This window comes from Netta rufina (genome assembly GCF_964035555.1).
Source record: "Netta rufina genome assembly, chromosome: Z".
Lineage (NCBI taxonomy): Eukaryota > Metazoa > Chordata > Aves > Anseriformes > Anatidae > Netta > Netta rufina.
Genome location: NC_140126.1, coordinates 48,104,931 through 48,127,194, shown reverse-complemented (window position 1 = coordinate 48,127,194; position 22,264 = coordinate 48,104,931). Strand labels below are relative to the sequence as shown.

At 40.3% G+C, this 22,264-nt stretch overlaps 1 protein-coding gene across 3 annotated transcripts; it reads left to right on the top strand.

Annotated features, from left to right (window-relative positions):
• Positions 1–217: 217 nt before the first annotated feature.
• On the top strand, positions 218–17,562 carry FKTN (fukutin). 3 transcript variants are annotated; one of them, XR_014619301.1, is made up of 10 exons: positions 218–420; positions 966–1,025; positions 3,251–3,454; positions 5,528–5,805; positions 7,075–7,207; positions 8,680–8,809; positions 9,824–9,957; positions 11,219–11,346; positions 14,515–16,442; positions 17,376–17,562. XR_014619301.1 is itself a non-coding variant. In XM_084305205.1 (9 exons), exons 1-9 carry the CDS (start codon positions 316–318, stop codon positions 14,726–14,728), a joined length of 1,386 nt encoding a protein of 461 aa, XP_084161331.1. In that variant the 5' UTR covers positions 218–315; the 3' UTR covers positions 14,729–16,989. The 3 variants fall into 3 exon arrangements, 1 of the variants encoding a protein (XP_084161331.1); XR_014619302.1 differs by having other exon boundaries at positions 17,373–17,562; XM_084305205.1 differs by lacking the exon at positions 17,376–17,562 and having other exon boundaries at positions 14,515–16,989.
• The last annotated feature ends 4,702 nt before the right edge of the window (positions 17,563–22,264 follow it).

The window sequence follows — 22,264 nt, the reverse complement described above, 5'->3', positions numbered from 1 at the left end:
AGACGTCTCCTTCTTATCTTTGCCTCACGCGAGCAAAGCACCTCACACCCCACCCTCCCCTTCCCTCCTGCCGCTCTCCCCTCCCCACAGCGGCACGCACCGGCCCTCAGCCCCGCGCCCCCCCACCCTCGGGCGCGGCCCGCGGCGGCCATGACAGGGGCGGGCGGCGCCTCGCCTCAGCTCGCCTCAGCCCCGCGCATGCGCCCTGCGCCTCCCGCCCGGCCCGGTTGGGTCCCCCCGGTAGCGGCCCGGGGCCATGCGAGTGGCGGCGCGGCCCCGGCCCCGGCCCCGGTCCCGGCCCCGGCCCCGGTCCCGATGCAGAAGATCAACAAGAACGCGGTGCTGGCGCTGCTGAGCCTCAGCAGCCTGCTGTTCCTCCTCTTCCAGCTCGCCTACTACAGGTCCTACCTGGCGCACAAGGTAACGCCCTCCCCGCGGGGCTGCCCCCTGCCTGTGGGCGAGCGCAGCGTGCCGGCAACCCCGCGCCCTCCCCTTGTTTTTACAGAAAAAACGGACTTCTATTTTATTTTTTATTTTTTTTTTTTGGGGGGGGCACGCTTAATAAATTGGGGCAGCCCTGGTGCTGGGTGGCGAGCAGCCTCTGCCTTCTGCCCGAGTTGCGGTTGCAGCAAGGCTCCTGGGCGATCAGATCCCTCCCTGCTTTCTGCAGGCAGAAGGAATTAGGGACCCGAGACTTGGTCAGGCAGTCCCTGCATGTCTGTCAATCCCTAAGGCTTATGTTGTCCTCCTAAATACACCGAGCCCGAGCACTAGGCTGTGACTCCACGCTCAGCGCTGTAGTTAGGTGATCGGGTTCGGTACAGTAGCTAGGTTAGCCACAACCACGACCATAAAGTGCTAACTGGATAAAGGCCCTTGGAAGTCCTGCTAAGAAATCGTAAGAAGCTGTTCAGCTGAAATTTACTTTTTTTTTTTTTTCTTCCCCTCTTATTTGTTTTTGCTAGAACGGAGCAGCTTTTTCAAAAGTCAGAGGAAGCCAATCAGGCCAGGACAGCACTAGATGGGTACGTACATCATCGGCTCACCTGGTTCTTCTGCAAGTCTCAGAGAAATCGTACAAAACTGCAAACTTAGTGCCAGTTCTCTTGGCCCTTCACTGGAGCTATTTAGCGTTAAGGACTAAACCATACTCCCTTCACTGAGTGAAAGTTGTGAAGTGTTTCGAAACTGAAGTTCAAGGTGAACACTGAGACAGTTGAGCTGGTGTTACAGCTCTTGCTGTACAGTCCTTAGAAGTGTTGTTTACATTTTTAAGAACCAAATGTTGTTCTTTCTGATACTGAAATTTTGATCCAGGCTTTTGTATTCTTTCAGACTGAGTATTGAAAAGATTGGCTTTTGGACTTCCAGCTTGCTTGATTGTATCATGGCACAAGAACAAGCTGCAGGTCTCATGTCGCAGAAAACTTCTATGCTTGCTGCACTTGCTTACCCTGCTGCTAAGTGTTTCAGGTTACCTGGTTATCCTGGGTTGTAAAGCTCTTTGCAAGCAGGAAAACCTCACATTTCAGCATTCACTAGTTGCCTTATTCCAGCATTCAGCAACAGCGTTACAAGTGCCATTACATACTCGAAACAGAATATTTTTGTTATCTCTTACATAAGGCTTACAGGATTCAGTGCAACCAAAACTTCATCTTGGCCTCGTGAAATCAAAAGTTCTGTTGTGGTTTTATAATGAGTTTGGAACTACTTTTACAGAAGTCTTCTGTTAACGGATCTCCCCCTGCACGAATAGCCCAGGTGGTTGGGGAGTACAGAGTGCTGGGAGCTGGGTGCCCTTTGCTTTGGATGCAATATGATAATGTTGCTAGTTAGCAAAACAGCCATTTAAATGCCTTGTTTCTGCTGAGCCGGAGGAAAGGAACTCTAGTTAAGAGCTGTACTTGGGAATGCTCCAAACCAGCTGCTCTGTGGACTGCTTGCTGGTGCCAGGAACGTCTCACTGTTCTTGGAGGTGGCTTCCTTTTTGGAACTACCTACGTGGTGTTAGGTGACATAGCCCAGTGAGCTTCCAGTCTGCAACTCTTTGGGCAGAGCTCTCGTTAGCTTTAACGTGGTATTACAGGATTATTAGTAAGAAAGCAGAATGGTCCATGTGTTTTCTTTAGAGTGTCTTCCTTTGGAGTCCAAAGTACTCTATGTGAATGAGTTCTGCTTGATGTCATGACCATCCCCTTCTACTGATTACTTAAATTACAGTTAGAAGCACCTGTTCCCCTGGAGAACTGACAAGAAAAAAGTAGATCTGCACCAATTTGCTTCTTGTTTATCTGCTTGTTCTAACTACAGAAATAATGCTAGCACATCACTTACCTTTCAGGTCCATGTAGCTGAAATCACTGAGAGGGTGGCCTTGCATCTGCTTGTAAAGCACATGCAGTGCTGCTGTCTAGATTCTGTTTGTTGATCAGCATTCTGTCTTCACTCATATTTTTGCACCTCTCTGAAGCCAAAGCCCTGTACAAGAACTAGGAGTTGGCATACAGATTCTGGTTGAACAGGAGGAGCTTGACTGGAAGAAGGTTAGAGCTTGAGTTAGAAGACCAGGGTCAACTTGCTGGGCTAGTAGCTTGGACAGCCAGACACTGTTTTCCCTTATCACGCCTGATCTAGAAACCTGGTGACATAAAGCCTGACAGTGGTGTTCTAACCATTTTTTTTTTCCGGATCAGAACTCTACTTTCAGTCATTAAATTTAACTGTTGCTGTTAAATAGCTCAGCTACGTTTTCAATAATAGGGCAGCTGTGATTGCTGTAAATCTTCCATATGCTATGGATATTTAAATGTAATTGATCAAAATTCTCCTCTGAGTCAAGTTCATAAATGCTCACCATGCACAAGACCCTGGTGGTACAGCCTTTACCTCCTTTTGCAGCGTTGCCATGGTTGAGTGCCCTGCATAGCCAAAGACTGGATAAATCTTCAGTGCTCACTTCCTAACTTCTCACTGAGTCACACTTTGTACACAAGTTTTAATTGAATCTGAAAGATCTTTCCTATTGTCTTAGAGACATGGAAAGCCTGAAGCAGACTGTTACCTTCCAAAAGAGGAAGTTTCCATTTCCACAATTTTTTTTAATAGAAATAAAGCACACACTCAAAAATGTATTGGGAGATATGGTAGATAAGATTTCTATCTGAAAATTGGTCAAGAGTTTTAATGTATTAACTTCTGTACACTAAAACGTGATATTTCTAACTTCTAATTTTCTCCTCTATTGCAGCATGTGGTTAGGAAGTTTCTATCCTTAATATCCAGTCACAATATTCCAGTGTATTTGATTGATCCTTTAATTCTGGGACTTGTTGATAAAGACATTGAACAGATCAGAAGTTCTTCTGATGGCCCTAGTCCAGAATGCAAGTACTTCTGTGTTCCAAGAGACTTCACTACGTTTGCACTACTGGACAAAACGTGGAAGCATGAGGTAAGTGTGTTTTCTTCTTCAGTTCATATTGCATATTCTAATGCATTTAACTGTTGTAGGATTTTGTGACATAGTGTTTACATGTTTGTATTAAGGACTCTGAATTCATTGTGTGGAAATCCTATAAGGCTATTGGTAAAATAAACTGTTTTTTGAAGTAAAAGGTATTCAGGCATTAGCCTCTGTGGCTTTAGAAACACATGAGTTGTTGAGAGTAGCAACCCTGCCTCTTTGTCAGGGAAGTCAGAGAAGTGGTTTGAAGATGGATATATTAAGAGTCCTTTCAAACAACTGAAAGTTTTTTAGAAACTGTCTGCAATATTCATAAGCACTTTTAATAACATGCCACCCCCAAAAAGGAAAAAGAGTTTGTTCTTGTATGTTCTTGTAAAATGGAATATGTAAGGCTGTGATGTGGGTACAGACGTAATCAGTCTCGAATTTGAGGATCAGTCAAGAAGAAAATTCAGGTACTGATGTGACAAGGCTGGGAAGATTATTATAATGTGCTGGCTTACATTTCTTTTAGTACATCCCAGTACTTGCACCATTTTATTTTGTCACTTAGTGTAGTGGCACCTCTGCTCTTTAGTAGTTTGAGATTTTTAAATGGATGTATTAAAAAGAGAGGCATAGTAAGTGATGAAGGACAAAATGGAATCCAATCAGCCAAGTGTCATCTGGAAATACATATTAGATTAATTTATACAGACTGGAGATGCCAATAATAAACAGCTTTTTTCTTTTCCCTTCCTCATTTGCATCCCTGTTTCCATCCCCATCAGGAAACATTAAAGTGGTCAACAGCTATTTCACTGAAGCAGTCCTACCCAGGTGAAGAGTGGTGGCACCCTGTATTTGATCAGGCCGTTATTTTACCCACAGCAGTTAAGGAATTAAAGGGACTGAGAACAAGGTTGTGTTGCAGAACACTAATACAATTTCACTTCCACATTCCACATTGCATGTTGTTTGTGTCTATAGCATTCAGAGAGATGTGTGTTTTATATACATATATAAAACACTTCAAGGCAGGTAATTGAAAGGGTCTTTAAATGCTGATAGGTTCTTATCAGCCAGAATTTCATCCCTTTTTTTCTGTGAAAATAGGAAAGCCTATTACCTGGTGTGGTGTTAGTTGTTTGGTGAGATTTAGACAAATGTTTGTATGCATTGTAAAATAAGATCTTCTAGTAATCATTTTTGGATTAGTGGTATCATTTTTCAAGGCCTTGGGAACACCAAGTTCAGCACAAGCATACCTTTAGAGAACAATCTGAAAGTGCAGAGAAGTCTGCTCTCGGAAGGAACAAACTTAGACCAAGCATGAAACTTGAGTTTGGATTCAAAGATGTAAAATGTGAGCTACAAAGAACAGGTATTGTGGCAGAGAGTGTTTTAGTCTGCAAGGGAATTTATTCCTCTTTTTTAGAGGAATTTGCTGTGTAGCCAGGTCAAAGCAGGCAGAAAGCGAAATGAAAGAAGTTCTGACTAAGGTTGAATGTAGCAGATATTTTTTTTAGAACAGAATATCCCAAAACATAAAGACTGCAGTCCTCATGGCTTTGAGATCTTCAGCAAAGGCGCAGAGTAGCCTTTACTTACTCTGGTATTAAGTGTGAAGATCTGAGTCATTGGTTTACCATTCATATATTAAGAATTCTGAAATTTGTTAATAGCAGTCTTCATGTGAATGGTTTTCTTAGAATATTGAAAATAGCTTTTAATTATGGTAAAGATTTTGGATTATTCTTCATATTATACAGGTAAGAGTTTCTGCAAAGCATTATTTTGTTGATGCTACAAAAAGCACAACATACTGAGAAAAGGATTGCAGCAATTAGATTGTTTTATCGATCATTTGATGAACAAAATTTAAGAAAAGGAAATACAGTGTTTGGAATTAGTTATGGTTCCTAATCTTTAAGGTTTTATAAGTAATTGGTGCTTAAATCTGATTAGAAAATAAAAATTGGGAATAATGTCAGCTAATAATAAGCGTTTAGCATTCAATTTTGGTTTCTTTTCCCTTTAGCTTCTCTCTTTCTGTTTGTCTTTCTCTCTTATTTTTAGGTGGGACTTTTTAGAACTGCTGAGAAAATGGGGTTCCAATGGCTAAAAGTCCTAAACAAGGACCCCCGCTTGGATGGTATGGATGACCTGTCTGGGACTGAAATTCCTTTGCACTACATTTTTAAGCTGGCGTCTCATGCCATTCACCTGGTGGTCTTCTATGAGAGGAGTGGTAATTACCTCTGGCATGGCCCCCTGAGGCTCAAGCAGCATATGGACAGAAAGTTTGTGCCTTTCCGGAAACTCCACTTCGGTCGCTACCCTGGAGCATATGAAAAGTGAGTTCACAACAGAGGAGGAAAAAAGCACTTCCAAAATAATTTGTTTATCCTGTATATGTAAAGTTATTCTCTTCTCTAAAGTTAGGCTATGAAATCTATCATTATGAATAATTCAGCTCTCAAAGTGCAGGTAGATTAAATTTATGAAGGAAAATCTGATTCAGGCTACTCAAACAAGAGATTTCCACCATTTATAAATGAAAAATGAGAGGTAAAGTTCAAGTGGCAAGAGATGTAGTAATGGATCGTACATACTTGGTGTTCTTACTAGAAACATACATGTCCTAAAGTAGAATACAGATACTGAGCATCAGTTGAAAAGCAGAGGCAACACAAATCTGCTTCGTAGTAGTCTAAGGAACATGAGTAAAGAGAAGTGATTTGTACCACAAAGACAAGTACCAACTACTGCACCTAACCCATGCTCATGAAGTTCCGGGTTGACTCCTGCCTTGCATAAGTGTTTGAATTGGTGGTATTATTTGTCCCCAGTCTTACGCTTGAACTTTGCCTCTCATCGGTAAAAATTACTGTAAGTGTATGCCTTTTCCTACAGCACTTTCAGTAGTGATATTCCAGGAAATACCGATCATAGCTAATCTTCACTGTTTTCAAAGCCAAGCACATACCATTATGTTTTGAGAGCAGTGTTCCTATATGGTATGTGTATATGTCACGGTTGAACAGCCAGACATTTCACAGGTCAAAGTAAGTTATTTAAGTTTTCTTCTTTAATGTTGAGAATGCTCTTCCTTCCTTTTAAAATATGGAATCTATACCAACTATGTTCCTAAACATTTAAAAATGACCGTGTAAGCTGTTAACTATGACATTTCACTCATTGTGAAGGCTGAACAGTTCTTAAATTTTCAAGGCAATTAGCCTCCGAGTAGAGGTTGAAATTTGATTCTTAAAGTGTATCTCATATTTAAACAAACAAATAAACAGCCTTAATTTTCAAATGTACTGAACAACAAACTAAACAGATTTAGTACAAGTCACGAGTCAATAATGGAACCACTGATCTGAAAAGCTAAGTGTGGACTTACTGGGATAGAATTTCTTTTTAGACAAAATTTGGAGGGGTTTGAGGGAAATATTAAAACTTTTGTTGCTCTGTGATCATAATCAGTTTTGGGTATATTTGGACAAAGGAGTCACCGGCAGTAATATGTAATAAGTTTTTAACCAGAGCTAGAGGACAAAATGACTTATAGTTTGTAAAAGAGTTGGATGGGGTAACTTTTCATCTTTCTTTCCATGCAGGCCTGAACTCTTGCTTGTTTCCATTGACGACTTAAAAATTCAAATTCCAAAAAATCCGTCCAGTTTTCTAGAGGAGATGACACACTCTAGATTTCTTGAATGTAGGTACAGAGAAGCTCGGGCTTTCTTTCAGGTTAGTGGTAATCAGGTGGTGTCCCTGAGATGTAACGTACATTTTCACTGATTTGCCAAAGCCTACATAAACAGTTCCATTTAAGTAAGACACAATTTATCATTCACTTACATAAAGCTAAGTGCAGACTCTGAGACTCAACAGAATTTAGTAAAAGGTAATAAAAATAAAACTTTAACTGAAAAATCATAGTCTTTCTTTTTGATTTGTTGAGTACATTTTTTTTTTTTACCATTTTCCAGAACTAAGAAAGGATGAGGTGACCAACATGTCTGTAATTCTCTTACATTCTTGTTGTTAAACAGATTTCATGAGATCTTGTGTATCTTTGTAGACAAAAATTTTACTTAAGGCATTTCTCAGAGTTCTGAATAATATTTACTTTCATATTCATTTGAACCATACGTTTTTCTCGTTGCTTTTTTGACAATGTAAGCCAATGTTTTCATCATTGTTTAGAGCATTATCTTTAGAACACTGACACCTCATTTAGGAGACAATGAAAAACTTCCTGCTGGAGTAGGGGTAGTGTGTCATCCTGGCTTGACAAGGACTGAGATACAGTTCCAGAAGTACCACAGTTAAGGCAGTGGAGTCAGAGTCAGGTCACTCAATTTGAGTAATCTCCAATTTTGCAGAAAGGGAAAAAAGAGGATGCTGGAAGTTCCGTTCTTGAGACATTTAAGATCTCAGAGAAGGGACTTCTCCTTTGGTCTCTGTGCATGACATCTGTCCTTGTTCAGTTTAGTAGGCTGTAGCTCCCCATACGTATGTATAGCAGGAAGGTTTACAGAAGGGTACCCATGTGTTGTCACTTCCCTTGTAAAAAGGACAGAAACTGAACATGCCCCTCTTCCACTCTGAAGTCCTGAGGCAGTAGTTGCTCCAGGTATAGAAAATGCAGTTCATGACAGTGATCAGTCCATTGTTCATACGTCTGATTTGTGAACGTTCATCCCGACTGCCATGCTGTTCTTGGCTTTGCATTACAGAAGATGCTACCACAGTTGCAGTTGGAAGATAGACATTACTTTCTTTCTCTTTGTGTTTAGTGTTTCATGTCAGAAGTTGTCAATATGCAGCAGTAACACTTGGTGGCGCCAAATAAACTTGTAACATGCCCCAAGTAAATCTAATTCTGTCCTTGCTTTCCCCCAAACTGTGGGTATTGACTTCGGTGTGAGCAGAGCTAAGATTCATGCATATTGTTGCCAACACTGTCTAATATATATAGTCATTTTCTATTTTACCCTGACCTTACATTCTGCTAGGTTGGAAAAAATGAATATTGACATTTCAGAGTTGAAATTTAACTTGTCATTCTAGTGCATGTTCTCAAACTGGACTCTGTGTGTGAGAACAGATAATGCCCAGATATTGCTTAAATAAACTTTTAAAGGTCATTTTTTCTTAGGACACCAGAAAATGAAGGGACAAGTTTGATCTCACAGTAGCTTACCTTTGCCTTCTAGCTGTATCCTGATGATGCCTCTGTTGATGCCGTGGAATTTAGAAAAAGAGCAAAATCCTTGCTCCATCTGGCTGCCCTGACACTGAATAACCTGGGAGTAAAGTTCTGGTTGAGCAGTGGAACTTGCCTAGGTAAAACTGTTCTAATTCGTCTGAAATTCGAAACACTGTATCCTCTGTTGCTTTTGCAACTTTTTCATGGTTGTCAACTGAGGTTAGCAGCTAAATGTGCTGGGCTGGAGGGTGGTATCTGTGAAGTGTGAGGCAGGTGTTCCACATTAGCTTTATTAAAATAAGGTCTTTTTGCTCCTGACCAAATGATTTTTCTTTAAAGGCCTGGGCCTTGGAGATGCTGGGCATATTTCAAGTGAAGTGTTAAGTGTTGTTAGCAGTTAAATGTATGGTGTTGATCACTGCTTGGAAAGTAATCAGCAGTTCCCTAAGTCATGTGGCTTACAATTTATTGTCTTCCTGGATGGAAAATGCAATGATGGGCACATTCTTCTGATGTCCTTGTAGACTCATCTGATTTTCTTCCCATGAAGTTTAGCATTTGTCACTGACCTTTTATGTATAGTTGATCCTTTCATTATTGAAATAGGTTGTGAAAACTCACATGTGCACAATTAGCTTATATTTTTTTTTTTTCCTAGGGAATATCGTTTTCTAGATTTTAAAAAGTGGCACAGACAAAAGAATGTTCCACTTACTGTCTTACTGCAGTAATGTTTTAGAGATGAGTAATATCTCAGACACTAATTAAAATAATAATTTAAAAACACAGCTGCAGCCCTGTAACTGTTCATTTCTGATTAGATTTGGACACAGATAAAGTGTATGTTTTCCCTTTAAGACATCTTAATTAGAAAACCAGAGATATTTTCTCTTTTAAACAGTTAATACTTTCTCTCTCATTCCTGGCTTTCTGGAGGAAGGAGCTGGCCCTAAGTGCTTTAGTGTAAATTTTCTCCAGTGTGATTCCTTTGGTGCAAGAGAAAAGAAAAAGTCTTGTTTATGGTCTCATTCAAGGATTTCAGGCTGATGACCTTTAGACTGGTCATTTTTATATTGATTTTGGTTTTTTTTGATATATTTCTTATATTTCTGAACTAACTAATTCATTTTTTCCTTTTTTCCTCTCCTCAGGCTGGTATAGACAGTGCAATGTCATTCCTTACAGCAAAGACGTGGATCTGGGGATCTTTATAAGGGACTACAAAGCAGATATCATTCCAGCCTTTCAGAAGGCAGGATTACCACTGAAGCACAAATTTGGCAAGGTACATAGATAATGAATAGTTTGCTTCATCTGTCTTTCTGTAGGTTTGAGTACCACAGTTCATTTAGATAGAAGTGGGTATCTGAAGTCTTCTCATGCAGACTTTTACTCAGAAATATTTTACCTAAGCATATAATCTCATTGATTTCTGTGTATTCTCTTGAACAGTGTATGAGAAAAGCCCTTTTGTATTAGCTTCAGACTTGTTTGGAGAGCCTGAGTTTCACTTCAGAAGCAATTTTTATTAAGTTTTAGAGGAGTCTAATCTGCATCAGTGCTGCTAGAGGAACTTAAGAATCAAGGTTGGACCTGGTGCTTAGGGACATGGTTTAGAGCGTGACATTGGTGGTGGGGTGACAGTTGGACCAGGTGATCCTGAAGGTCTTTTCCAACCTTAATAATTCTATGATTCTAAGGTAGAATTTAATCTTTGATGCTGGGCGGGCCCAATCAACCCCAATCAGGGGCAGATTGCTGATAGCTCTGAGATGTGCATCCTTCTATGCAGAGATAGCAGAAAGTGAAAGATCGCTTGACACTGGGCTTGTCCATTACTAATTTATTTTTTCCAAAGTATAAGCTGCAGAGAGGAATCAGAATGAAGATAGAATGGAGAAACAGAAGTACAGGAATTCATATCACAGGTTCAGCCACAGTTGAAGTTACCATTACTGGTGCTAGTGAGTGTTTTATCATAGCAGAAGGTATTACGATAGGTGTTAAATAAAGACACTTACTGGTCATGTGTTTATTCACTAATATTATTCCTCTCTTTTATGTGAGAGTCTTTTAACAAATTGCGCTCTCAGATATTAGCAGTTCCTGCTTGAATTGTGGTAGGCTGTTGTACGAGCTGTGTGAGGAAAAGTGGGAATCTAAAGAAAGCCATTTTCTGTTCACAGTGCAAAGCAAATGCATCTGTAAATGTTGATCTGTTGTTGTCTTCAGAATGACTGTTGTTGTTCAGAATGACTTAGAGTTGATCCCAGCATAAATGGCTCTGTGCTGGAGTTGTGGCAGAAGCCAAGGAGATGGTGCTGGAGCTTTGGGGCTAGAGGGAGGAAAGAGAAGGCAATCCCACTGACGTGCAGAAAACTTGTAGTTTTCTCAAGGCACCAAAAATAAAGAAATTGTTGAGTTAGTGTATTTTCTACAGTTAGGATGGTAGTTACTGCATTGTTAATGAAGACAAATTTGTTCTCTTAAACATACGTAGCTTTGTGTTTTTATGAGCATATATATTGTGTGTTTTTGTCTTCTAGGTGGAGGACAGTTTGGAACTCTCTTTCCAGGGAGAAGATGATGTGAAGCTTGATATTTTTTTCTTCTATGAAGAGGATGACCACATATGGAACGGAGGAACTCAGGCAAAATCGGGCAAGAAATTTAAGTATGAACTGGATTTGTACCTCTAATAGGAAAGAAATTGAACAAGTTAGGGCTTAGTGTTAGCATTTTGTATTGTGTGCTGTTGTCTGGCAAAGTCTGTGCTCTTTGTCACAGTTATCAGAGGAGAATCGGTGGAGATTTTGCACTTTGAGACTAGAAAAGTGGAAAGATAACAATACTATGCCTTACTAGAGAGGTGCTCGGCTTGTCAAATGTCAGCTCTCTTGTGAAATCTAAAGCAGCGCTGTCATGTTGTGTATCAGGCAGATGCTATCTGGAGTGTGACAAGCTCTAAGTTAAAGCAAGAGCTAAAATGAGAAAGAAGTCTCTAAAACTGCTTGTTGTACAAACTTATTTTGTAGTGAAAAACAAATCCTTAGGCATCTGCCTTGGTGAGTGTTATGCCAGAAAGTCTGAACTGTCCTAGCAAAGTAAAGCCCGTCGTTTTGGATGTTGTTGTAATGATCTGGAATACTTCGTTGACTGTAGTGTTGTGACAGCAGTGCAGACAACTACTGCAGACCTTGTTCATATTTTGAAAATGCAATTTTAAATAGGATCCTGCATTTCTTGTTTTGTTCTTTTAGGTATTAAATCAACAAATGTATACAACATCATTTTAGTCTGCTTAGCAAGCTGAATGTAGGGTTTGATAATTAGTTTTTTTTTTCCATCACCCACTTTAACCCAGAGACACTTGCAGACTAGTTGAAAGCCTTGTTGACCTATATGGGATATCATTATCTTCCATATTTTGCCTGAACTGCATTTGCTTTCAGTTAGCTAACAAGAACATAGTGAACACTGTCACCCAGACAGTGATAGTGTGTGACTCCTTGCCTTAGTTACCTTTGTTCTGAAATGATAAACAAAGATTGGGGAAGATTTTTGACGACCTGAGTCAAAAGGTGCACTTATAAATAGACTAATGGAAGAGTTACTGGAATATTCCCACATAGGAGATGTGGTACGTTGCAGAGTGGTTTTCCTAGAATACAGCAACAGTTTCATGGTTCTCCAGAGCAGGTTTAATATTTGTTTTTCTGGTCAAGATTATGGAGGATTTTCTGTAATATATTTTTGAGGAGTCAAGCTGACCAGTAAGTTCCTTTTCTTTTCTCTGTGCTTGTGGTGTGTCTAAACTGAAATACTTGTTTCCATGCCAGCAGGGCTGATATTCAAAACTGCGTTTTAGTGTCAGACTTTGGGACCCTCAGTTTTGCTCAGTCTTCAAGCCCTTTCAAAATTCTAAGGGAAGTTAAAGTGAGCATATCAGGCAAAAGAGAAGTGATTGTTTGGTAGTGTTGAATCCTAAATCCACTTCAGTAGCTCTGAAAAAATCTCACCTGCTGATACCATATAAAATGGTGTCAGAAGAGAAATCGGTTGCTGCTAGATCATCACAGATAAAGGATGGAGGCTGCTTTCCATGATATTTATGTTGTTAACAAATGAAGAGTAAAATAAATATTTTTCTTTAAAGCTAAATATTTATACAGGCATTTTCTATACATCTTGCTAAAAAAAATACGAAAAATTGAAGTATTTCTCATTTAGTCATGAAAATATTTTTCATGAGTCATTTTGTTCCGTTTCCTTCGCAAGCTGCTTTCAAAACCATATGAGTCTCTCTGTGTGGTTTGAATCTTCATGTGTACAAATACTTCCACAACAATGCAGACATTAGCAGACTCATACATACTCTGTAATTTTGTCTAGAAGTAACAACAGTTGAAATTTCTTTTTAGTTTCCAAATTTGTGCTGGACAATTTCGTTCTTCAGCAGAGAATACGTATTTACAAAAACTGATCCTGTGAATCAGATCTATATTGTATGCTTTAATCCTTAAAATAAATTAATTTGTAGTTTCTTAACATCAAGGCCTTTGTGTAATGATAAAATCTTTTCAGTGCTTTTATGTCCAAAGATTGATGAGACTGAAAATGGAAGAAAAAAGTGAGCAGTGTGCGTGCGTAAGAGTATGTAGCCCTATCTGAGCCACTTGGAATGGGTGGACAGTGAGCAAGGATTCCAGTGGTGGGAAGCATCTCTGAAAGTTAGATTTTTCTTCAATGAATGTAAACATCTGATTTTACTTAAGTAATCATTTCGGTGAAGTTTCGAACTGACTTAACTTTACAGATTAGATAGTTTATTTAAATTATCTGTTCGTTCTCCTTAAAATTGGTTATTCAGAGTTCACTCCTTGGAGGATATATTATTTCAGTGATTTGCTGATAGCTTTTGCTTATGCACACCCAGTGCAATTCTGTTTAAGTGAATGATTTCCTGGGTTAACAAGAGCTACTTGGTGAGTGTAGACCCACTAATAATGTTAATTTACGTTATTTTCCTTTTGGTAGATGGCTTTTTTTTTTCTTTTTGCTTTACTTTAGAGCTAATCAGCAATCTCTGGATATGAATCCCAAAGTGCTTGATTGCTATTTTTTTTAACCTCCATTTAATACATAAAAGCAAGGTTTTATTTTCTGAAATTGTTTGTTCAGCTCTTAGAAATAAAGTTGTGTTTATACTTAGAGGAACTTGCTGGATTTTTAATTCATGCAAATGCACAAATCTTTCAACTCTCTTCTGTCTTCAGAAGTGGTAAGTGCTTGTGATTCCTTTTAGCCTGTGAGAAGGAGCTTTTAGATCACTTTTTTTCTGTTAGAGATTTAACTTCAGAATTGATCCTCTGCAGGAATAGTGTATAGGCTTTGGTTTAACGTGCAGGCAGTGACACTGGGCTCCGTTAGGATATCATTCTGATCAGACTGGTTTACCTGTGAATTTCCACTGGTGTCAGTATACTTCTAGGAAGGGCTCCCGTTTTCTACAGAAACGAACAGGTACAAATAGAATACTATTTGACAGAATGCTAGTGACAGGGACCAAGTAATTTCGTGTTGGCAGAATAGCATGGAAATAAACAGCGACAGAATTGGAAATGCTCTTCTCCTTAAATATATGACACTTACTAACCAGCTATTGTTGGTAACACTGCTGTCCAGTAAGTAAATAATGCTTCAGAGATAGGAAGCTCTGAAATAAGAAACAAAAAAATTATAAATGTAGCTTGACTTCTCACTGTAGTTGCTTGCATTCTCTGTGGACTTACTGATGTGTCTTTCAGTCTTCTACTAGTGACCATCTTCTTTTGTGGTGCAGGTATCTCTTTCCAAAGTTTACTCTGTGCTGGACTGAATTCGTAGAACTCAAGGTACACGTTCCCTGTGAAACCCTTCAGTATGTTGAAGCCAACTACGGGCCAGACTGGAAGGTTCCCGTCAAGATGTGGGACTGGAAGAGCTCACCGTCCAACGTGCAGTACAACGGTGTCTGGCCTGTCGATGAGTGGGACGATGTCATTCAGATCTACTAATCGATCACCTCCCTGGTATCCTTGAAACTGCCACTTTGTAATTTCCGGTCTCCCAAGAGCGTCAAGATCCGTTCCTTTTATAACTTCTCATCAGTTCCCCAAGGAGACGTTTTCCATTTTTTGCTTAACAGATTTTTTCACATTCATCATGCATTCTGATAGTTAAAGGTTAAAGGCAGAATGTGGGAACTGAAGAGAAGGGAAGCTGAAAGTAAAGATGTACAAAATGATGTAAACATATGGGCAGTTGACCATTTAAGTAAAACTGTAGGCAAGTTGCTTGGACTTTCCTAGGGATCATCAAAACTGTTCATTTCTCAAGCTCAAGAGAAGGAGAGGATGGAAGAATCCTGGAGAAGTTCTTTTTTTGTTGTTGTTGTTTTTTGTTTGATTGTTTTGTTTTGTTTTTCTGAGATGCTTCTGTGAATTTACAACTTTTAAACACCCTATTTATGAGTACCTTGAATGCATTTTATCTGAGAGTCATGTATCCCTCTGATGTGTAATAGGTTGTTCTTGGTGTGGAATGTTTCAGTTCAGAACCTGTGTGACCCACCTGCTTCACATTTGTGGGATAATGGTCTAATATTAAATGAGTGGGTGGAGGAATTGAAAGCCCTGTCTGCATCAGAGCTTATTCAAGTAAGAGTTGAACTAACCACTGCATGCAATAACAAGAAATGTAACAACAGGGAATGTTACCTGCTTTTGTTCTCTCTTTTTTGTGAACATGACGGTGTATGCTGCAGGGAGGTGCTTGCCTTGAAAAAATGTATTACTTGGTTTTGATATCCCAATCAGTGTTCTCTGTTCAGGAACTGAGCGGATTTTAGAGGATCATAGCTATCCCTGCTTTCTTACAATTAGATGGAAATGAGGGTCTTGATGCTTTTCTGTTTAGCATGGGCTCGCAGAACTGAGATCCCTGTGAATCACAGCTCTTTTCTCTAAGTGTAAGCAGAAGTGTGTACAAACACCAACTGCTCCGTCAAATTTGCAATAGCATGATTGCAAGGGAAGTGTTAGCATAACATTAGGCTTTGGATGGGAAGGGAGTGGAAGCCTGACAACTCTCTCCTCTTGTTTCTGGTTGTCTTTTGGGTCAATGGAATAAGCTCTCTTACTCAGTATTTTGGAGCAGAGTAATAGCTTTTATGTGAAATTATGTGTCCAAGTTTGTTCCAGCCCTGCTGTGCAGGGAAGGCGAGACCATTAGAGTTACCAGTGAGTTATGACTGATGTGTGGTACAGACCAGGGAATACTTTGAACTAGTGTCAAGGTACTGAATACTTCTCCTGTTTTCTTGCAACTAATCTGCATCCACTCTTTCCTTGCTAACATAGAAGGGCTGTCCACGAGTTGCAGCTGTGCCACATTCTTACTGGGGAGGTTGAGTGTGTGGTTTGCATTCTGCTGATGTGCAGTTTTCAGCCATGCGGCTGTTTTATGGCTGTATCATTCCAGGTGCACTCGGGGTCTTCCCTGCTGTCCCCATCCTGGAGTGTGCTGCATCCATTTCCCTGCCAGTCCTCTGTGTTCCAGAGTTCTCCTGCCACTGAGACACTGGAGTGAATTATTCAGCTTCTGGCAAAACCTGTCGTGCTGGCTTGAAGTGGTGCTGTAACTTTGCCTAATTAAGAAGGAGATACGAAATCCTGCTGTTGCCACTAACTTGCAAACATAAACATGGCATCATGAGGGATAATTTCTCAGGTAGATTTTTTTTTTATTTCTTTCCTTAAAATGGAAAAGGCCAATGTCCTCATGATTCTAGTGCTCGGAGCTCTGTTGTCATCAACTTCTTTGTTTAATAGTGTACAGTAAACCTGCAAGTTTTACAAATGTGATAGATCTTTAAAAAATGAAAGGAAAGATGCTATCAGAAAATTACAGTCCTGTCAAATTTTTGACTTTGTATTTGTACATGGAAAGAATTTGTAATGGAAAAAATGCATGTTCCTGAGAGAGAGGATGTCTTAAATATTTGATTATAACTGTGTATAAGTTATTCGAGTTAAAATATTTTCTCTTCAGAAGATACAAAGGAATATTTAACACTGATTAAAGGAATGAGGGTCTAGTTTGCTACTCAGGATGTGGTCTCATGCTTTGTTTTGTCATCTTGGGCAGCGTTTAACACATTCATTATAGTTACTACAAAATAATGCAGAGGCAGAAGTTTTGAACTGTTTCTTACACTGCTTATTGGACATCAATCTTGAGCTTTTATTTTTTAATAAATTTGATGAGATGCCAGCTATGCTGAGTTCTAATATGATTTACCGTGTGCTAGTAATGGTGTTTTATCATGACATTTTTATGCCACTTGCATTGGAGTTTCTTCATTGTTGAAGCTGTTTTACAGAGGAGCACTTTATACTTTCATTATCATTCATCTAGTCTTGCAGCTCCTATTACAAATCTGTTTTTCAAAACACTGATGTATTTAAAATACATCATATTCTGCTTTGAAGTTCCCTTTCCAGTACCCCCTTCATCCAATAGATTTTTGCTTAAAAAAGAATGCAAAATTGCATAAAATTGAGTCTTCATGTTTAGCAGAACCTTGTGGCTTATTAGCAATATGTGTGGGCATTATTTTGTCTGTTGAAAACATTTTGGTTTATTTGCCTTGCTTGTTAGCAGAAAGAAATATGAACTTCCTCTGATGTCAGAAAGAGAAGCTGGAAAATCAGGAGGAGAACAAGTCAGCAGACCGCAAGTAGAAAATTGAACTGAGAAGGATAGCACGCACCTGTTCCGCAGCATTTGTTGGTTCTCATTAAACCAGAACACATTTTTGGCCTCATACGATTCCAAGATGATATACCAGATTGCATCCATAACTGAGCACATGATGAAGCAGAGAAATACGAAGTTATGTTGCTGTTCTCAGTCCAGTAATATGTTATGTGTGGCTCTGCCGATGATTCTCATCAGCAGCAGAGCTACTCTGCTAGTGCATTGGCTGGTGCTGGAGTCAGATTCACCAGTGCTGAGCATAAGAGTGGCATATGATGGTCGAGGTGACACACACTGCTTCCTCAAATACTGTCAAACTGACCTACAGAGTCCCCAGGTTTGTGCATACCACTATTTGCATTTTTATTGACTTCAAAATACAGGTAATCAAAATCCACAACAAAGACTTAAGCAGGTGTCCATCTGTAGAAGAAAGGATCCTGCAATTACACAGACACATTGTAGTTTTGCCTGTCTCCTGACGTGCTTCATATAGTGATTTGTCTGCAGGTTTCCTGCTTCTAGGACTGTGTCTCAGGAGTGGTGTAAATATTATTGAACTGGTTCTGTTGGAAGGTTCTGTTAGGCTGACACCATTCCCCAAAGAAACATGCAGATTTAGGCATTTGTTTCCCGTTAGCTTCTCCTGAATTGCCTAATCCTAAATACATTCTTAATTGTAGACCTGCTCTGCCTTCCAAAATTACCATCTTCAGTTTAAAAATGATGCAGACAGGAGGTCAACTTCTGTATTTTTTTAAATGCATGTATTTAAGGTCTAAATATGCAAAGCACCTCCATCTTCATGTAGCAAACAAAGCATGTTACATATGCTTACTTGTTAAAGATAGCAAAACCTATTCAGGAAAGCTCTGGAGTAACTGCAAGGAAGGTTGGAAGAAATTGGGTTGCTTGAAGAAAAGGAGCCGTAAGGATCTCTAGCACATCTTCAAAATTCACAAAAGGGGGTTACAAAAAAAAGAGGGGATGTATGTGCTCTCTCCATAACTGCCAAAAAATAAAAATAAATTTGAGGAACACAAAATGAGGTTGTTTGTATAGAATACTGGAGTACGTTACACATGGAAATGGGTGAAGCCTTTGGCTTTGGTGGTCTCTAAGAACACGTCAGACATGTCTGACAAGGCTGACAGTACTTAAGGATTAATTGTAGTTAATCCTCTCATCCAGTTGGAGTGAGCTTCTGTTTTCAATTATTCTGTTGCAGTTTTCAGTAATTTTCTGCTTTTACAAAATTACAATTGAAACAATCGTTTGTCTGTAACCTTAAGGAAGTGTTATGTCTAGAATCAGACTCTGGAGCTGAGCACCCACTGGGAATGATAGTGAAGGCAATGTCCATACCACTGTGGAAACAATGGAAACAATAGGAAGGTGCACCACCTTGAGCACTTGAAAACCAGGTCATTTAGTACAGCAGTGCAAGATAGCTCCTCCAGAGGATGTCTGAGCCAGACCGAGGCTGCTGAACAATCCTGTTATTCCTGCACAGAACAGGCAATGCTCTGCCACGCAGGGCAAATAAACATCTGAGGGCGATGCTGACGCTTTTGATCTGTCCGGAAGGAACATTCTGATATGTCTGTGTATGTTTCAGCTTACTCTTCTTTTGAAGTCAGAAGCGGAAGGTAGACAAAACTGTGTGATGATACAGGTATGAGAGAGTCACGAAAATATGCCCCAGGTCTTTGTCTGCTGTCCAAATGAAAAAGAATTCGCTGATTTTGTTATGCCCTTTGCCTTGAAACAGAGTCTGGGATATGCTGGCCCCTGGTATTAAAAACAAACAGTTTGTATCCTCTGCTGCTTTAGAATTCTCTCCCCTTGTCATATGTCTAGAAGTCTGTCAGCTCAAGAGAAAAACAGTCTCTGCTTTTCACTGTCACTTGGAATTGCTTATTTTGCACAGATGAATGAGACGCTGAAAGGGTGACATCAGAGCAGTAACACAGATACCTTCCTTCATACCAGCCAGACTTGCACCAACTTGGTTCTGTCCTTTATTGTTCATTTGCAGAATTCTACCAGTTGACATAGCAGATCAAGCAATTCTGGTGCAGCAGCCTCACTGTTCAGGCTTATTTTCTTTATGGTCATGTAACTGTATCGCACTAGGTATCGCACAATAAAATGCAGGAACTGCAGGTCTGCATACAAACACATAGAAATTGCTATGTAGCACTTGCACAAAAGGTTTAGATCCTCAGCATTGGTAAATAGGCACCAGCAGCTGATTTTCATCACTTGATGGTTTTGCCTAACAGCATTAGTTAGGTTAATAGTGAGCTCTCTGTTGAGGCTCAGTTTTATACATAAATGTCCTTATTGATTTAGCCTGCAACAGAGTACACGACTTATGAGCTAAATGAGCGTTATCAAATCCAGGTCACTGCTGTAATTAAGGGCTGTGGGCAAAAGCTCTCTTTAAAAAAATGAAAAAAATGAAGAGTCAATGAAAGTTTTGTTCTGAAAGGAGGGAAATGAACACTTGTGGTAATGCAAGCTTTCCTGAAATAAATCTTTCCTCCAGCTTAAAACAAGAGCCATAGTAATTTCTGGATAAAATATTTGTGCCTGGTGCGCTGTAGATCATGCTGCATGCTCATAATGTCCCCCTTTTGGCCCTAAAATTTCTGAATACCTTCCTTTATCATCAGCTTGAATGTTAGTAGGTACAATGCAAAGGAAACGTTTGGGATTCTAGAGCAACTTGGCCAGCGTACGAGCTACTATTTTCAGAGGTTTTTTTCTTCTTCTGTCTATGGAGCAGAAATCTTTTATTTGACATTTCAAAATGAAATCTTTACAATTCTGAACGGGAAGCTGGCTAGGATAAGCAGCAAGCAGTCTTGCAAAATTACTCTCATTACTGTGGTTGTGTTTTGAATCATTAGAAAGCAGCAGCTGCATCATTTAAAATACAAACCTGGGTGAATGATTTAGGAACGTGCTGCAGATGGCACTTCCCAAGTTGCTGCAGTTTGTGGAGACACTGCAGATAATCTGTGTGATTGACATACCTGCCCAAGGCACTGCTACTGAGGCGATGGGTGAAGCCCTGTATTTGAGCACCACATAAAGCAAAAGGCCTGCAAAATTTTGAGCAGGATTATACAGATGTGTATTGGAAATGGGCTGAAATCCTGAGAGCAGAGATTGCTTGCATGGGAGCAGAACTTCTCTTACATGATGGTGTAGCTCTGTCAGTCAAAATACCCTGCAAGCCACAGCTTTTTGGAAGACTTTTACATCCAAAGGCTTTGCTGGTGTTTATTCTGAGGGTGGTGAGGCCATAGCACAGTTTGCCCAGAGGAGCTGTGGATGTCCCATCCCTGGAGGTGCTCAAGGCCAGGCTGGATGGGGCTTTAGGCAACCTGGACTGGTGGGAGGTGTCCCTGCCCATGGAAGGGGGGTGGAACTGGGTGGGCTTCAAGATCCCTTTTGACTCAAACCCGTCTATGATTCTACAAGTCTCCATTTCCTACCTCCGTGCCTTTAACATGATGTGGAGTTGCTGAGGGCCTGAAGGAGAGAGTGGGTCTCCTCACCAAAATGACTGTGATATCCTCACTGGTCCCTGGACCCAGCCTCCATCCCCCCCTGCCTCACCATCCTTCCTGGAAGGAAATTTTGTGGCAGGAACTGAGGGGGGCTGTGAACTTGGGCATGAGAATGCTGTTTGTGACATACATTCGGTTTCACATGAGCTCTCCGTGGCTGGAACCTGTCTGAACAGAGCATCTCTGAGAACTCTGGTCATGACAGGTTGGACATCTCTTGTTCTTCGTGCTGCCAGGGACCTCAGTCCTTTGGTGAGCCCCGTTGCCGGCACGTCCCCGTGGTGTTCTGCGTCCCAGGTGCCGTCACTGCAAGCTCTCCAGAATGATGCCTCGTGCAATGGGGGGATTAACAAAGCATTACTACAAAGCCAACTCTTGGAAAACTTGGTAAAGCATTTTATTTTTTAAATGAGCCTTCTTAATAACAAAACCTTGCTACAAGCACTGTGTCTTTCAGGCACCTGCAGGTTCAGTGCCTGTAGTTAGCACAAAGTCCTGCTGGCTGCTGGCCTGCTGTAATTCTACCTCACCATTATTTCTTAATGGTGAGCCCGGTCTGAAAATTGGATTATACAGAGTCGGTAATCTAGAAACCAGGAAAAATAAGGTGAGAGTGCTTTTATTTTTTCAATAAAATGATTTTATTCAAGCATTTATTATGCATACAGACCAAACATGGGTACTTAGGCTACATTTTGGCTTCCCTGTATTTCCCACTGCTAAGGCAGGTGACGTTGGCACCACTCAGGGCAGTAATGTGCCTGGCACAGTGCCATACTGTGCACAGATATTCAGGCTAGCTCTGAAACAGGAAGAAATTTGAAGTTGTAGTTAATAACAAGCTGAATGCATGGTAACACAGCATGCATAGTGACTAGAGGAAGTAAATTGGGATGTATAAAGAGTGTTAGTGTCTGCAGGAAGAGTTAAATAAAACTTTTGTTATTACGCTCAGTATTTTACCCGGAGTATAGAGACTAGTGCTTGCTGTCACGTGCTAAGGAAGAGGTGGAACAGTTGGAGAGTGCTGAGAGGAAAATGGTTGAACACAGAAAATGATCTCCAGGGAAAAGTCGAAAGAAATGGGGTTGTTTAGGCTGAGAAGTCTGTGGTAGTCTGAAGCTACTGTCCACCTGGCTAATAATGCAAGAAGTATGGAGACTAACTTTAGGAAGTTCAGACTGAACCACAGGGAAAGTTCCCAAACTTTTG